Source organism: Cygnus atratus, unplaced genomic scaffold (genome assembly GCF_013377495.2).
Source record: "Cygnus atratus isolate AKBS03 ecotype Queensland, Australia unplaced genomic scaffold, CAtr_DNAZoo_HiC_assembly HiC_scaffold_51, whole genome shotgun sequence".
Classification (NCBI taxonomy): Eukaryota; Metazoa; Chordata; class Aves; order Anseriformes; family Anatidae; genus Cygnus; species Cygnus atratus.
In genome coordinates, this window is record NW_026110117.1 from 11,512 (window position 1) to 29,514 (window position 18,003).

The 18,003-nt window shown below is 50.1% G+C and overlaps 2 protein-coding genes across 2 annotated transcripts; both read right to left on the minus strand.

Annotated features, from left to right (window-relative positions):
• Nucleotides 1-2,454: 2,454 nt before the first annotated feature.
• LOC118261222 (olfactory receptor 14A16-like) lies at nucleotides 2,455-3,390 on the minus strand. The gene has a single exon (XM_035571936.1). The coding sequence runs from the start codon at nucleotides 3,388-3,390 to the stop codon at nucleotides 2,455-2,457; it is 936 nt and encodes a 311-aa protein (XP_035427829.1).
• Nucleotides 3,391-5,409: 2,019 nt separating this feature from the next.
• LOC118261221 (olfactory receptor 14C36-like) lies at nucleotides 5,410-6,325 on the minus strand. The gene is given in 2 exon segments (XM_035571935.2): nucleotides 5,410-5,847; nucleotides 5,849-6,325. Coding segments are annotated over 2 exon segments (915 nt in total).
• Between the last annotated feature and the right edge of the window lie 11,678 nt (nucleotides 6,326-18,003).

The window sequence follows — 18,003 nt, forward strand, 5'->3', positions numbered from 1 at the left end:
AAGCTGGTGCTGGCATCCAGATATCCAACTCTGCCTGCCCTGAGTGACCACTTTGGAAGATGAAGACTAAATCATCACCAGTTCTTATGAACATTTTTTGAGAAAGACCTACAGAATGAAAAGATGTACCTACCTATCAATCTGTTAAAGGACAAGGAACAATGGTTATGAGAATACTTAAATACTAAAGTATGTGGGACCTAAGAGTAACACTAATGTTATGGAATAAGGGGTGGAGGTTGTACTGGGTCTGGCTGAGATGGAGTTAACTTTCCCTACAGCAACCCACACGGTGCTGTGCTGTGCACTTGTAGGTAGAACAGCACCAGTATCACACCAGTGTTGTGTCTACTGCTGAGCAGTACTGGTAACGCACCAGGACTCCCTCCAACCCCTAAGAACCAGCAGGCTGGGGGTGGGTAAGAGGTGGGGAGAAGACATCACCAGGGCAGCTGACCTAAACCAACCAAAGGGATATTCCATACCATATGATGTCACACTCAGCAATAAAAGGTGGAAAAAGGGAAGGAGTCAGGAGGGGTGGGCTCGTTATGAAAATGTCTGTCCTCCCGAACAATGGCTACACGTATTGAAGCCTTGCTTCAGGGATGTATTCAAGCATTGTTTGTTGGTGGGAAGTAGAGAGTAATTTCTTTCCTTTTTCTCTGTGCTTCCACACAGCCTTTGCTTGGTGTTGTTTGGTTTGGTTTTGCGTTGTTTTTTGTTAGTTAGTTAGTTAGTTTATTTGTTTTCCCCTGTAGTTAAATTATTAATTTTCCCTTAAAAATAACTGTACCTTAACAATTATTTTTCCTTTAATTAAATTATCCTTACCTCAACCCATGAATTTTCCTTTCCTTTCCTTTCCTTTCCTTTCCTTTCCTTTCCTTTCCTTTCCTTTCCTTTCCTTTCCTTTCCTTTCCTTTCCTTTCCTTTCCTTTCCTTTCCTTTCCTTTCCTTTCCTTTGCTTTCCTTTCCTTTCCTTTCTTTCTTTTTTCTTTTCTTTTCTTTTCTTTTCTTTTCTTTTCTTTTCTTTTCTTTTCTTTTCTTTTCTTTTCTTTTCTTTTCTTTTCTTTTTTCTTTTCTTTTTTCTCTTCTCTTCTCTTCTCTTCTCTTCTCTTCTCTTCTCTTCTCTTCTCTTCTCTTCTCTTCTCTTCTTTTCTCTTCTTCTTTTCTCTTTTCTCTTTTCTCTTTTCTCTTTCTTTTTTTCTTGTCTTGTCTTGTCTTGTCTTGTCTTGTCTTCTTCCCCTCCTCTTCTGAGGAGAGGGAGTGAGAGAGCATTTCTGGTGGAGTTCACATACCTAGCAAGGTAAAAACACCACAAAAATAAAAATAATTTTTAAAAATGTTTCAGAAAATAATATAAAGAACAATAATAGCAAATGGTTGTCCTCACTTTTTTTGAAAAAAAAAAAAACAACTGTCCTGTAAGGATTGTGGGTCCATTATTAATGATGATGAAGTATGCATTGAAATAGTTTCCTCACTGCATTCTTGATCTCCTTCTTAGTCATGCTGTAGATGAAGGGATTCACTGCTGGAGGCACCACCAAGTACAGAAATGACACCAGGTTCAGGGGTAGGGAGGAGATGGAGGGGGGCTTCAGGTAGGCAAACATGATGGTACTAAAACACAGGGAGACAATGGCCAGGTGAGGGAGGCACGTGGAAAAGGCTTTGTGCCGGCCCTGCTCAGAAGGCATCCTCAACAGGACCCTGAAGATCTGCACATAGGAAACCACAATGAAAACGAAACATCCAGCACCTAAATAGACACTAACCAGAAGAACCCTAGCTTCCCTGAAATAGGTGTCGGAGCAGGAGTGCTTGGAGGAGTGCTTAAGTCTATCCTAGCCGAAACCAGAACCTGGGGTCATGTGCAATTCACCTTGGAGGGAACGAAAAAGGAGTGGGGCTGTTTCTGAGACCACTTGAAGAAGGTCCTGTAACTCAGACATATTGCTGTTAGAGCAAAGGTGGCCGTTCAGAGGAGACCATGTTATTCAGGCTGTCCACCTTGTCCACCAAGGGTGCTTGCACCATGTGACTCACTCTGGGCAAAGAGTGGGCTCTGTGCTGCTATCTGGCCACCGGGACTGCTTCTTCATGTGGAAGCTGGGCTCTTGGCCCTGAGCACCTCCTGTATGCTGGCACTGCTCCCCCAGCTCTAGAGAAGATGGGAGGAGATGGCAGCTGAGACCAGTGAAGTTCTCATGGCTTCTTTATTGTTTTATCCACACAGGAATCTTTGTTCTGTAAGAATATAAGATGATTGGGTGAAAGTAAATAATAAATAAAACAATTAATACACAGGATACCACAAATAGAATTAAATCAAAATCACAAGTTCAAGGAAATAATAATAATAATGATAAAAATAAAACAATATCAAGCTATTGTATTAAGATATATTTTTTTAGATAACCTGTTTGTCCCGTTAGTATTATAGGCACATTATTGATGCTGAAGAAGCATGCATCCAAAGAGTTTCCACAAGGCATCCTTGAGCTCCTGGTTCGTCATGCTGTAGATGAGGGGGTTCACTGCTGGAGGCACCACCGAGTACAGAAATGACACCACCAGGTCCAACGATGAGGAGAAGTTGGAGGGGGGCTTCAGGTAGGCAACCATGGCAGTACTGAGAGTCAGAGAGAAAATGGCTAGGTGAGGGAGGCACGTGGAAAAGGCTTTGTGCTGGCCCTGCTCAGAGGGCATCCTCAGCACTGTCCTGAAGATCCGCACATAAGAAAATGAAATGAAAACAAAACATGCAAATGCTAAACAGAGACTAACTATAAGAACCCCAACTTCCCTGAGGTAGGCATTTGAGCAGGAAAGCTTGAGGATCTGGGGGATTTCACAGAAGAACTGGTCCACAGCATTGCCTTGGCAGAGGGGCAGGGAAAATGTATTGGCTGTGTGCAGGACAGCAGTGAGAAAGCCACTGCCCCAGGCAGCTGCTGCCATCTTGGCACAAGCTCTGCTGCCCAGGAGGGTCCCGTAGTGCAGGGGCTTGCAGATGGCAACGTAGCGGTCGTAGGCCATGACAGTGAGAAGACAATACTCCGCTCCAATCAAGAAAACAAAAAAGAAGACCTGGGCAGCACATCCTTCATAGGAGATGGTCCTTGTGTCCCAGAGGGAATTGGCCATGGCTTTGGGGAGAGTGGTGGAGATGCAGCCCAGGTCGAGGAGGGCGAGGTTGAGGAGGAAGAAGTACATGGGGGTGTGGAGGCGGTGGTCGCAGGCTACGGCGGTGAGGATGAGGCCGTTGCCCAGGAGGGCAGCCAGGTAGATGCCCAGGAAAAGCCCGAAGTGCAGGAGCTGCAGCTCGCGCGTGTCTGCGAATGCCAGGAGAAGAAACTCGCTCACAGAGCTGATGTTGGGCATTTGCTGCCCTTCATCAAGAAAACTGCCAAAGAAGAAAAAAATAAATTGTCTGTTAGGGGAAATTCCTGTGAGCAATACTCATTTCTTTCCTCATTGAAACCTTCACATTGCCTTTCTTTTCAGGGGGATCTTTGTCTCTCTCCCTAGCTCAAGCCATGCTTTGCGCTGGCTCAGTGTCCTGTACACAGCAGCCACCTCTGCCCATCAGCCCCCTGATGGGCAACTTGTGCTCCAGAGCAGTGCTAAATGTTGTTGTTGTTGTGGGGGCAAACCTCAGCCAGAGGTCACATCCAGGAGGGCTGCTCTGTCTATCCCCTGGTGCCCAGCTGCTGGCTGCTTGCAGCACTCAGCTGGAGGATGGCTGCACTCAGAGGTTGTGCTGAAAAATCACCTGGGCTGTGCTGGGAGAAGAGGGCACCAGCTCCAAGTGCAAATGGAAAAGCCTCCCTTTTAGCACAGCTGTGCAGAATTCAATGACAAGTACATGGCAAGGATGCTGATTCGCAAGGGCAGATCAAGGGAACTTGGACATTGTCAAAACCCTCAATTATCCTCCGCCGGAGCTCTGGCTGCACAGGAGGCAGCTCCTGCCCTGGACAATGTGAACGTGGTGGCAGAGCACAGGGAGCCTCCAATATTCTCCTTGCCATTACAGAAGCTGTGCGAGGGAGGAGAGGAGACCAGGAGATGCTGCAAGGAAGGCACCTGCACTGCAGGGAATCGCAGGGTGGGAGCAGCTCCCTCTCACTGCCTGCCCAAGTCCCTGCTGCCTGCAGCTGTCCCTGCCAGCAGCTCTTTCTCTATCCCCACCCCTCCTCCCGTCCATGCTCACAGACTCCATTCCCCCTGCTGTGTGCCCAGCTCTACCCTGCAGACACCTCCCAGGGATGGATACAGCTCTGGGGACATCTCCCTTCCTGCAGGTCCTAACGAACAGCTCAGAAAACCCCTGGTGCAGTCTGTAAGCAGAGAGAAGGGAAGGAATATTCTCAGGTTCATCACTAACCTGTTTATGTCTCAGTTCAGTGCAACAGGAAGCTCAATCACCTGTGGAAATCCAACCACCCCATTAACACAGAGCCTGCCCCAGAATCAGAGCAGGAAAATGTAGGCAGAGACTACAGAACGTGCCTTCTTTTTGCAGGCAGCCCCTGCCCTGCCCTTCCTCTGTCCAAGCCCCTGGGCTCCCCAGGCAGGCTGAGTGCTGAGCCTGGCAGGTGGCAGAGGCCCTGCCCCGCCACACAGCCCCTGGGGTACAGCAGGGACCGTGCTCTGCACCACAGCCATGGGCATCCCTGCAGGTGCCCTGCAGCACCTTCTCCTCCACACTGCACAAGCCATGAGAGATATCCTGGCAGCTCCTGGCAAGGCAGAGACATCCTGAATTCAGGAGACCCTTCCAGGAACCTTCCCTGCACTGTCCTGAAGCCAGAGACTTACCGTGTGCAGAGCTATGAAGATTTCTCCTGCACTGAGCTCTCCTCTGCCCGCACCCTCCAGGCTGCCTGGAATCCCTTTCTGCCTGTGTCTGCTGTGGTCAGAGCCCCCAGCCCTGCTGCACTGTGCAGAGGAGCTGCTCCTGGGCACAGCTGTCTCTCTGCACCAGGGCCCTCTTGCCAGGAGCTCTCTCTGTCTTCATGAGACTTGTAGGAATAGATGATGGCCTTTCTGCTCGTGTTCATCTCTCCACGTGCATATGATGTGGCTGCTGGCACCAGCAGCAAAGGGTTTCTCTTCCCATGTCTCCCCTGCACACACAGGGGGCTCTGCTCTTCTCCTGTAACATCCCATCTCCCATGGAGCATTTCCCAAGTGAGCACATCTGCACTGGCCTGGACAGCCACTGTGGAACCCCTTCGCCATGCAACCCACCTTCTACACAGCCTCGAGCTGCTGGCACTGCCCTGCAGAGTATATAAAATGACCACAAAACCAATAGAATAACTCTTGTGTCTGTAATGTGTTCCATTATCAGTCATATGCAGAAGATGAAGGGCAATTTCTTGATTTTGAAAAACATCAAGGCATCAGTTTCCTTAAAGCATCCTTCAGCTTCTGATTCCTCATGCTGTAGATGAGGGGGTTCACTGCTGGAGGCACCACCGAGTAGAGAACTGCCACCACCAGGTCCAGGGATGTGGAAGAGATGGAGGGGGGCTTCAAGTGGGCAAACACGACAGTGCTGAGAAACAGGGAGACCACAGCCAGGTGAGGGAGGCACGTGGAAAAGGCTTTGTGCCGTCCCTGCTGCGAGGGGATCCTCAGCACAGCCCTGAAGATCATCACATAGGACAGAGCAATGAAAACAAAGCACCCCCCAAACAGAGAAGCAGTAACCACAAGGACTTGAACTTCCCTGAGGTAGGAGTCTGAGCAGGAGAGCTTGAGGATCTGGGGGATTTCACAGAAGAACTGGTTGAGGGAATTGCCATTGCAGAGAGGGAGTGAAAAATGTATTGGCAGTGTGCAGCACAGCGTGGAGAAAGCCACTGCCCCAGGCAGCTGCTGCCATGGTGGCACAGGCTCTGCTGCCCAGGAGGGTCCCGTAGTGCAGGGGCTGGCAGATGGCAACGTAGCGGTCATAGGCCATGATGGTGAGAAGAGATAATTCTGCTGAAATCAAGAAGACTAGCAAAAAGACCTGTACAGCACATCCTGGGTAGGAAATGGCCCTGGTGTCCCAGAGGGCATTGGCCATGGCTTTGGGGACAGAAGTGGAGATGGAGCCCAAGTCGAGGAGGGCGAGGTTGAGGAGGAAGAAGTACATGGGGGTGTGGAGGCGGTGGTCACAAGCTATGGCGGTGAGGATGAGGCCGTTGCCCAGGAGGGCAGCCAGGCAGATGCCCAGGAAGAGCCCGAAGTGCAGGAGCTGCAGCTCCCGCGTGTCTGCGAATGCCAGCAGGAGGAACTCACTCACAGAGCTGCTGTTGGGCATTTCATAAAATTCATCAGGGAGACTGAGCAATGAGAAAAAATATAGAATGTTAGGAGAAAATTGTCTGAGCAAAACTCAGTTAAGTCCCTATTACAGCCTTTACATTTCCCTTTTTTTTCCAAGAGGATATTTTTGCACATCCCTGGCTGGAGCCACTGGAGCTTTGCACTGGCTAATTTCCTTCACACAGCAGCTGCCCCTGCCCAGCAGCTCCCGATGGGCCACCTCTGTTCCACAGCAGTGGTACACAGAGGGTCCACCAGGGCCATAGGCTCCCTTTGTGGAGTGAGGGGTGTTTGGTTGTGTGACTGCATGTGTGTCTTCCATGTTCACCACCCTGAGAGATGAAATGAGTACGTGGACCACTTGTGTCTGGCAGGAGAGAACAGGGAGTTTTATTTAAACCTTCTGCTTTAACCTCCTTGCACAGCACTCCCTGTCAGAATCAGACACCACCAGCTGCCATGCTGGGCAAAGGAGAGAAGCAGGCATGTGCAAGCAGGGCGGACCCAACCCAGTGCAGAGGCTGAGCTGTCAGTGAGGTAGAGCATGTCCTTACACCCCTGTGCCACCTGCCCTGCAGAGACAGCAGAGGGTAAAGAGCTCTGGAGGATGCCTTCTGCCACAGAGGAAGGTGGCAGGAGCGGGTGCAGCAAATGTGTCTCCTTACACAGAGTTTAAGGATTCAGACACCCCATCCCATTTGGAAGATGTTGTTGGCAATGTTAAACATTCCCCATGGTCGGGTTGTTGTGGGCGCAAACTTCAGCCAGAGGTCACATCCAGGAGGGCTGCTCTGTCCAGACCCTGGTGCCCAGCTGCTGGCTGCTTGCAGCACTCAGCTGGGAGATGGCTGCACTCAGAGGTTGTGCTGAAAAATCACCTGGGCTGTGCTGGGAAAAGAGGGCACCAGCTCCAAGTGCAGATGGAAAAGCCTCCCTTTTAGCACAGCTGTGAAGAATTCAATGACAAGTACATGGCAAGGATGCTGATTCACAAGGGTAAACAAGGAAACTTGGACATTGCAAAAACCTTCAATTATCCTCTGCAGGAGCTCTGGCTGCACAAGATGTAGCTCCTGCCCTGGACAATATGGTCTTAAAGGAAGAGGAGAGGGAGATTCTCCATGCCATGACAGAAGTTGTGGTGGGGAGGAGAGGAGACCAGCAGCTGCTGCAAGGAAGGCGCCTGCACTACAGGAATGGAAGGGAGGGATCAACTCCCTCTCACTGCCTGCCCATGTCCCTGCTGCCTGCAGCTGTCCCTGCCAGCAGCTGCTTCTCTGTCCCCACCTCTCCTCCCGTCCATGCTCACAGACCCCATCCCACCCGCTGTGTGCCCAGCTCTGCCCTGCAGATAAATCCCGGGGACAGGGACAGGTCTAGAGACCTCTCCCTGTCTGCAGGTCCTGAAGAACAGCTCAGAAAAACCCTGGTTCAGTCTGTAAGAAGAGAGAAGGGAAGGGATATTCTCAGGTTCGTAACTAACTTGTTTATGTCTCAGTTCAGTGCAATAGGAAGCTCAGTCACCTGTGCAAATTCCGCCACTCTGTTAACATAGAGCCTGCCCAAAAATCAGAGCAAGAAAATGCAGGCAGAGACTGCAGAAAGTGCCTTCTCTTTGCAGGCAGCCCCTGCCATGCCCTTTCTCTGTCAAAACTTCCTGGGCAATGCCCCGGGGGTGCTGTGGGGCTGTGAGCAGCCTGCCCCAGGCAGCAGGCTCTGGGCAGCAGCAGGACCCTGCCCTGCCCTGCCCTGCCCTGCCTTGCCGTGCCGGGGGGGTTCCTTCCACCTGCAGCTTCTCCCTGCAGCCCCTGGGCAGCTCCCCGGACAGGCTGAGTGCTGAGCCTGGCAGGCGTCAGAGGCCCTGCCCCGCCACACAGCCCCTGGGGCACAGCAGGGACCCTGCTCTGCACCACAGCCCTGGGCACCCCTGCAGGTGCCCTGCAGCACCTTCTCCTCCACACTGCACAAGCCATGAGAGACATCCTGGCAGCTCCTGGCCAGGCAGAGACGTCCTGGATCCGGGAGCCCTTTCCAGGAACCTCCCCTGCACTGTCCTGCAGCCGGAGACTTACCGTGTGCAAAGCTGTCAAGATTTCTCCTGCACTGAGCTCTCCTCTGCCCGCACCCTCCAGGCTGCCGGGAATCCCCTTCTGCCTGGGTGCCTGTGGCCAGAGCCCCCAGCCCTGCTGTGCTGTGCAGAGGAGCTGCTCCTGGACGGAGCTGTCTCTCTGCACCAGCGCCCTCTTGCCAGGAGCTCTCTCTGTCCCAGGAGCCCGGCCCAGCTCAGCACCAGAGGCCCAGCCCAAGGCTTTGGAATCACCCCTCTGGTGGCTTTGGTGATGAGCCCATGAACCTCAGGCACTGAGAGCAAATTGAAGAAATCTCTCAAGAAGTCCAAGTGTGATGCAAGTTTCCTGCAGTGTCCCCTTGAGGGCCAGCACTGACATAGCCTCCCCTGGAGCTTGTTAGAGCAGAACATTGGAGGCAGTGAGGACAAGTAGACAAAGGCAATGTGAAGGTGACACTGAAGTGTAGGAAAATTGGATGTGTTTTCACCAAGCACAAGGGCCAGGCCTTGACCACCAGCCCCTAGGAAGGGAGATCCTTTCCCTTCACACCTTGCTCAGGGCTCTTCCTGGGGCAGTAGGAGATGGGGATGTGCATTGCCAAGTGCAGGAGAATGGTACGACCCCTGTCTGGTTCATGGGTAGGGAGGGGTAAGGAGGCAATGAGGCCCTGGTGCTTTAATGATAAGCTGTCTCCTCATGGGTGTCAGTGGAAGAGACAACAGCCAGAGCCATGGACACAAAGATCACGCTCTTGTTGGGACTTTCAGCCTTGCCAAAGTCCTTGCTCCTCTCTATACCAGACTGTCCTAGGGACTCCCAGACCTGCAACTTTTTTCTTGCTGGCTGTAAACCCTTGACCGTGTGGTACCACAGTGGATCTGAGTTGAGTCTGATAACTCAGATTTTCTTGGTGGCCATTCCCCTCGTAAGGCATCTCTGTAGGAAGCTGGCCTGGTTCCTGGTGAGCAGCACCACTACTCGTATGACATCCCTCGTGGTGCCCAGGCACTCCTCCTCCTGGGCAGTGCAATCTAAGTAGGGTCCCAGTCTGCCCTCATATGTGGGGTTCCTCTTCCTCCAGTGCAGGACTAGGACTCTCCTCCTTGCAAATGTCAACAGGCATCTGCAGGCAAAATCCTACAGTTTCTCAGGGTTTCCCTGGACTGATGCTACATTGTGTCAGGTGTTAATGTCTGCAGGCAGATGATTCACCCTGATTATGCTGTCTCTCACAAGATAACAACAACAGGAATTGCAAGACAGTTTGGCCAATACAGGAGTAAGTAGTTGAATGGAATTGCAGCACAGACTCAGAGAAGAGTAGGGGATGGAAGGCTGCCCAATTCCACTTTTTCTGTTCTTCCTTCTCATGCATGCTGTTATTTTGTCTGGAACTGCGTCCTATATACAAAACACTGCACCATACCAGCTAGTAGGAAGAAAATTAAGTCTATCCCAGCCAAAATGAGGACAATATCCACCCTATATTCCACACCATCTGCATCATGCTCAGCTCCAGTACTTTCCAATTAATCACCACCACCTTTTCTCTTTTGATATACACACAGAGATATCATGCCCTTAGTCTATGGTTGTCCTGATGTTGGCTAGGATTGAGTTAATTTTCCTCCTAGTAGCTGGTATGATGCTGTGTTTTGGATTTAGCACGAGAAGAATGCTGATTACACACTGATGGTTTAGTTGTTGCCCGGCAGTGGCGGGCTGGGGGTGCCTGAGAAGCTGGGGGGGACAGAACCAGGACAGCTGACCCCAAGTGGCCAAAGGGATGTTCCATACCGCATGACATCATGCTGAACAATCAATATGGGTGGCTGGCCAGGGTAGGGGGTACCACTGCTTCGGGACAGGCAATCATCATCATGATCATCATCATCATTGTTCGTATTATTTGCCTTCCCTTTCCATCCTATTAAACTGTCTTTATCTCGACCCATGATTTTTTTTTATTTTATTTTATTTTTTATCCCCTCCTCATTCTCTCCTGCATCCACTGGGGATGTAGCAGGATGTGTGTGTGAGTGAATGGCTGTGTGGTGCTGATCTGCCTGTCGGGTTAAACCACACTCTTTTTGGTGCCCAACACAGAGCACAAAGTTTGAGTCGATGACGGATCTGACCACAGCATGTTAAAAGGAAGCTATTATAAGCATTATTTGATTTTAATAGTTGCTGATCACAAAGTTGATTTATTTATTAATCTCAGGTCTGTTGTGCTTGATTTCAGAATTGTGTCGTATAGAACATTACTTACTGTATGTCTCCCCTGCCATGCTGTTTATCTTTTCTGACGGCTGGTTTAAATTTATTCTTTTGAAGTATTGTGTAACACTGGCTTATGATATGATAAAATTCTTGGTCATGAAACTAATCTGGTACTTGTACTCAGCATTGCCATTACCTCCATACCTTGGGAACCATCTCTCAGAAACTATTAAGAATTACACTCGTGACCTTTTATCCTAAAGGAAACCAAGCCATGGGAGAGACAAGGGGAAGACACTTTTACCCACTGGTTCACTCTCCCTTTCTCCTTCACCTCCCCATTCTCTTCCAGGCTAGTTACAATAGTACTTCAAATTTTTGAATATCCTTGGGATGGTCAAACCAGCATGTTCCTATTGTGATGTTTCCTGAATGTGTTTCGGGTTTTGTTTAATGTCAAACAATCACTTAAGAATGCTATCCAGAGATCTGTCTGGAGTCAGGAGAGTTAGGAGTGGCAGGGAGTGTCAGAGGATATGGGCATGCACCTAGAGCAGTGGACACCTCCAGCGCTTTGGAACTTCACCTCTGAGAAAGCACAGAATACTAAAAAAAAAAAAAAAAAAAAAAAAAAAAAGTGAAATGCTTGAAAAAGTGGTTATCACCCTGGAATTCCAGAGAGACACAAATCACTGCAATGTGCTGGGCCTTGACCTATGCTTAACAAGCCACAGTCAACACCTCCTCAACCCCTGTGACTTTTCCTGCAGGCACACACCAGCCCCTGTGACAAGTCCATCAGCGAGTCCAACCCTTGTGAAGGGCCCAGCAGCCACTCCAAACCCTGCAACAGGTCCTGCAGCTGCTCCAGCTCCTGAGAGGGGCCTAAATTTAAACCGACCACAGTGATAGACCCTATAGCCACTCAAAAACCTGCAATAGGCCCTACAGCCACTCCAACTCCTCTGAAAGGCCCTGCAGCCAGAGCAACTCCTGTGTTGGGCCCTGCAGCCACTCCAGCCCCTATGATGGGCCCCATGGCTGGGCCAGAGAACCAACCTCTGCCAGTATCGGTTGCCTCTACATGCAAGAGAAAACAATGGGTCTGAAAGTCAGTTTTTCTTTAGAAAGGAAAGAAACTTCTACCCGGACATGAAAGGAGGAAGAAAATGAGGCAGGTTTCTCCAAAGAAGGGCCATCATGGAAGCAGGAGGACAAGGAAAAAGAGATCATATAAACATCAGAAACCAAGTGATCCCTTTCCCAGTGTAAGCTATGAGATATGGGAAATTATTTCAGCCATCATCTTGGTGAGTATGTTGTCAGCTGGCTCCTCCATTGCTGGGAGAACAGTGCCAATAGCCTGGAATTGGAAGACAGGGAAGCCAAGCAGCCAAAATCCCCATCTAGGGAAGGGGTGATTAACAAAGCCATTGGAAAAGGACACAAGGAACTTAATCCTGTCATGCTTGAAGGAAAGGTATCCCTTCAAGAAAGATCTTGTATGTCAACCAGGAAAGTGGACCAACATGCAGAGGGGTGTCCGGTACCTGAGGGAATTAGCCATGCCGAAGGCGATTAGTAGAAACTTAGACAACAAACAGCTATCCAAAGATCCAGATGAAGTCAAATACACATGACCCATATGGCAGAAGTTTGTACAGAGCACACCATCATCATATGCCAACTCATTGGCAGTAATGACCTAGAAAGACCAAGAGGAACCCACAGGGGATGAATTGGCTAGCCAACAATGGCATTACAAAGAAAGTCTCTCTTCTTCCCTATGGGCCTGCATCTCATCCAGAGAGAAACTTTCTCACGAGATGCAAGAACTACAAGAGAATACATCTTCCTCCCCACCTGCACGAACCAATACCTCAACTATCAGGTGTAAGCATCCCTCTGCTCAAGAAAGTTGATATAGTGGGGGCATACTATGTGCCACCCTGTGGTTTGAACTGTGTGACCATGGAAAGGCCATGAGAAAATGGGATGCAAAAATCTACCTCGACCCTAGAGGCATGGATACATGAAGCGCAAGGAAAAACATTAGCAAAAAGGAGTTCTGAGAAAATTGCTGCTCCAGTTTCTAGTGGGCAGTCCTCCAAACAGAGTAATGAATACTATAAGCAGGACTAGAGGGGCCCAGCCTCCATCCAGGGGGAGGAAGGGGACAATCGCGTGTCTTGGACTTTGAGGATTATTGGCCTGGCACATCAAACCCAAGAGTTAACTGTATTGGAGTCTGAAGTGAGTCTCACTGGGAAGGAGTGGCAAAAGCAACCCATTGGGACTGACCTGGAGGATCTGTGCAACCTTGACATAGACTGCTTCAGGAGAGGGTACTTCAAAGATCCACAAGGGTATTGGTGAGCTTTTGGCATAGCTGCCTTGGAGACGGAGGACAGGAAACAGTTGTCTACCTGGCCCACTCTTTCACAGGACCCTTCTGCTGTGGAGCTGCTGATGGCCAATGAACAGCAGGTGCCAATCGCTACCTCAACAGGGCACCTGAGGCAATATTGCATTAACAGAGACTCCCTGATTCCCATGCATGAGCTGCTTCATTGACTGGAGAGCCAAGGAATGATCAGCAACACTTGCTCAACTTTTAATAGTCTCATATGGATAGTGCAAAATTCTGATGGTGAGTGGAAAATAACGGTGGACTTCTGTGGCCTGAATGAAGTCACAACACCGCTGAGTGCTGCTGTGCCGGGCATGCTAGAACTTCATTCAATATGAACTGGAGTCAAAGGCAGCCAAGTGCTATGCCACAATTAATATTGCTAATGCATTTTTCTCCATCCCTTTGGCAGCAGTGTGAAGGCCACACTTTGCTTTCACATGGAGGGTCGTCCTGTCCACCTGGAATTGACTGCCCCAGGGCTGGATGCACAGCCCTACCATTTGCCATGGGCTGATCCAGACTGCTCTAGAATAGGGGGAAGCTCCTGAACACCTGCAATACCTTGATGACATCACTACATGGGGTAGCACAGCAGAAGAAGTATTTGAGAAAGGGAAGCAAATGTTCCAGATCCTTCTGAAAGCTTGTATTGCCCTAAACCAAAGTAAGCTCAAGGGACCTGCACAGGAGATCCTAATGCAGGCTGTCCAGATTCAGGGGGACCCCTGCTTGGGGAAAGGTAGGGCATCAGTCAGTGTGTGATGAGCAATTGCATTGTGCATCACTTGCTTTATACATATAATAATAATAAAAATAAAATTTATTATTTATTATTAGTATTGTTACTGTTATTACTATCTCTTCATTTTCTGTCCTTTTAAACTACCGTTATTTCAACCCATTGTCTTTTGGGAGGTGGGTGTGAGCTAACATCTGTGTGGTGCTGAAGTGCCTAACAGGTTAAAGCACAACATGTTTGACAACCACAGTCCAACAGCACAAATCACATTTTAAAAAATCAGTCTCTGACATCTACAGAGAGGATCAGTCAGTGATGAATTCAGTCTGCTTCAAACACCACACCCCAGGAGAGACTTAAGGAGCTGTCAGCCCTGAGGCCTTGGGGACACCTCGAGGGAGCCTAATGGCACAGAGAAAGCAATCAGGAGTTGGACTCGATGATCCTTATGGGTCCCTTCCAACTGAGGATATCCTATGATTCTATGATGCCATGGTCGGGTGCTGTGCTGCTGAGATGGCTGGGCTCCTGGGCCCAAGGGGAACTCCTGGCAAGAGGTCCCTGGTGCAGAGAGACAGCTCTGCCCAGGAGCAGCTCCTCTGCACAGCGCAGCAGGGCTGGGGGCTCTGACCGCAGGTGGCACGGGGAGAGGAGAGAAGGAGAGAGGGGCTTGGAGGCAGTGAGGAGTGCAACAAGAGAGGGCAGTGTGTGGCAGGACAGATCTGGAGACTCTTGACACTGTGAGTGTCTGGCAGCAGGGCAATGCAGGTGCAGTTGCCAAAGGGCTCTTCTACAGCTGGCACATCCGATGCCTGATACAGCATCTGTCCAGATTGTTCTGTCTGGTTCTGCTGTGCTTTAAAGAATGGCATTTATGAGGGGGCATTTCAAGAGGAAGATCGAGGCTTGATTTATCTGAAGGGTAAGGATTTTTCTGCAGTCTGTGCTTTCAGATTCCTGCAGTGGATGGGAGGCAGGTTTCATGGTAATGGGTTGTCAGGATTGTACAGGAAACTGAGACTCCTGGAGCATTGCACTGAGAAATCAATATGTCAGTGATGAAATTTGTAAAGTACCTTCCCAAACCTCATCTCACAGACTGCACCAACATCATATTGTGGTCCTCTCAGGTGTGATCCAAGCTGATCTTTAGGAGCTACAAGCCTCCTGTCTTTGGGAGGTGCCTGCAGGCCAAAGTAGAGCACAAATCATTTGCAATGAGCATGACCTGCCTCCTCTGCAGCCAGAGCTGCAGCAGACGAGGGTCTGCTGAGTGCCTGTCTGTCCCTCCCTGGCCTTGCCTCCCCTGGCAGCAGCATGCTGGCATTCCTCCTGGCTTCTCCAGCTGGCCATGCTGCTGCTGTTCTTGTTTCCAGGCTGGCTGGGGATGGGGGTTTCACAAGCCCATGGAGTGAGCCCTCGGTGTGCTTGGATGGAAATGGGGTACGGGGACAGGGTGAGGGGTCTGGAGATGGGCACTTTGAGCCCTGATTCAGCAGTGTCCTGGTTCTTTTCAGGTGAACATGTAGTTATCCTGCAGCTCATACACATGCTAGCAGAAGAGACCAGCCTTTTTTGACAGACCGGCTGTCCCCTCTGAAGGGCACTCTGCACTAAAGGGACAGTCCCTTTGTATCTGAGGATCCACAAGGTTTCACTTGGAGTGCAGAAGGAATGAAAATATACAAAAAAGAATTTCTCACAGCCCTGCTCTGCAATTGGGTGAATTTGGAACAGCAATGCAGATAATCACAACATATCAGGAGTGAATTTAATCAAGGATTACCACGTTTCCCTTTCCTTATTGTTATAGATGAGGACTGACTACTACATTGACCACCGCAAAGTCCCCTTATTCCAGGGACACCCTCAGTCAGTGTGTTATAACTAATGAAAGGGACCTGACCAATGTCTGCTTGAGTGGCCGAAAATGAGTTAGTTATTATCAGATAAATCTGTACTACCTTTTACTCCTTTAGCAGGACCCCATGCCCAGAACTAGGAAATGCTCAACAGCAGCTCTGTGAGTGAGTTCCTCCTCCTGGCATTTGCAGACATGCGCGAGCTGCAGCTCCTGCACTTTGGGCTCTTCCTGGGCATCTACCTGGCTGCCCTCCTGGGCAACGGCCTCATCCTCACCGCCATAGCCTGCGACCACCGTCTCCACACCCCCATGTACTTCTTCCTCCTCAACCTCGCCCTCCTCGACCTGGGATCCATCTCCACCACTCTCCCCAAAGCCATGGCCAATTCCCTCTGGGACACAAGGGCCATCTCCTATCGAGGATGTGCTGCACAGGTCTTATTTTCTGTATTCTTGGTTGGAGCAGAATACTCTTTTCTCACCATCATGGCCTATGACCGCTATGTTGCCATCTGCAAGCCCCTGCACTACAGGAGCCTCCTGGGCAGCAGAGCTTGTGCCAAGATGGCAGCAGCTGCCTGGGGCAGTGGCTTTCTCACTGCTGTCCTGCACACGGCCAATACATTTTCCCTGCCCCTCTGCCAAGGCAATGCTGTGGACCAGTTCTTCTGTGAAATCCCCCAGATCCTCAAGCTCTCCTGCTCAGATGCCTACCTCAAGGAAGTTGGGGCACTCGTGTGTAGCATTTCTTTAGTCCTTGGTTGTTTTGTTTTCATTGTGCTGTCCTATGTGGAGATCTTCAGGGCAGTGCTGATGATGCCCTCTGAGCAAGGCCGGCACAAAGCCTTTTCCACGTGCCTCCCTCACCTGGCTGTCATCTCCATCTTTGTCAGCACTATCACGTTTGCCTCCCTGAAGCACCCTTCAAACTCATTCCCATCCCTGGACCTGGTGGTGTCTTTTCTGTACTCGGTGGTGCCTCCAGCAGTGAACCCCCTCATCTACAGCATGAGGAACCAGGAACTGAAGGATGTTATAAACAAACAATTAACATATTTCTTAAAGCATCAGTAAAGTTCTCGTCAATTTATCCATTCTGCTAGCATATCCAAAAAGAGTTCAGGGAATCTTTCATTATTAATATTCTTTACTATTATTTTAGCAAATATGTGATATTTTGAGTTAAATGTTAATCTTAGCAGCCTGCCTGTTCATTATTTTATTTACTATCGGGTCATCTAATCTACCCATAGAACTAGGCTTCCTCTGTAGGTATAGACAATAAAAAATCCATGAGAACCTCAATGGTACCAGCTGCCATCTCTTCCCATCTCCTCTGGAGCTTGGAGAGCAGCCCCATGCACGAGGGGCTCGGGGCCAAGAGCCCAGCTGCCACATGGATGAGCTGCCCCGGTGGCCCTCGGGGCTGCCCCTCACTGCCCGCTGGGCTCTGCCTCTCTGCTGCCTTCGGGTCGGGGCTGCTGCATCCCTGAAGCCATGGCCATGGCCAGCAGCAGGACAAGACCTTTTCACTGCTGCTCTCTTTTGGCTTCCACATTGTTCTCTTGTGCTTCTTGTATTTGGGTTATCCCTGAGGTCTCATGTACCTTGCTGACAGTCCTGTTGTCTCTGCAGTGGCATCCCTGTGGCTGCAGGCAGCAGCAGGCACTGTGCAGCCCTGTGTCACAGCTGGCCTCCCTGATACCATGGCAGTAACAAAAGGGGCTACTCAGGGCAAACCTAGAACCCTGGATGCCTCTTCCAAAGCTGCTGCCAAGTATAGAGCCAAGGGATTGCTGCCTGCTCCTCTGTTTTCTGGGATTCTTCATGGAGTGTAAGACACAGGATGAAAGTCCCAGGGCGGTGTGTGAGTAGCCAAGGACTGGACCAAGAGCTCCCTTTATGGCCTCACCTGTCTAATCTGACAACTGGTCTTGGACTCCTCTTCATGGGACTACGCACCCTGCAGTGGGGCAGATTGATGATGCCAGCCTGGAGGGGAATCTGGAGCTGCCAGGAGACATCAGGGAAACCCTAGGACAACGTGCTCATTAGGTACGATTAAAACCTCATAAAATTAGTGATCATCCAAAGAAGATTAGCAAAGGAAAAGGCAAATCAGAGGACTCTGTGGGCTAAGGAGGGCTCTGCAATGCCAGGGGAGGTGGTGAAGAGCCAGCAAGTGAAGGCACATAAGACTGCATTGTAATTGAGGAGACCCTCTTTGAAGCCTCGTGGGCCAGGTCTGGTGCAGCACTTGTCCAGCACCCTGAGCAGCACAGGCAGTGGGGAGTCCCCACAGTGTCCCAGGGCACCACAGCCCCCTGGCTCTGCACAGCAGCACTGCCAGCTCAGGGCCCTGCAG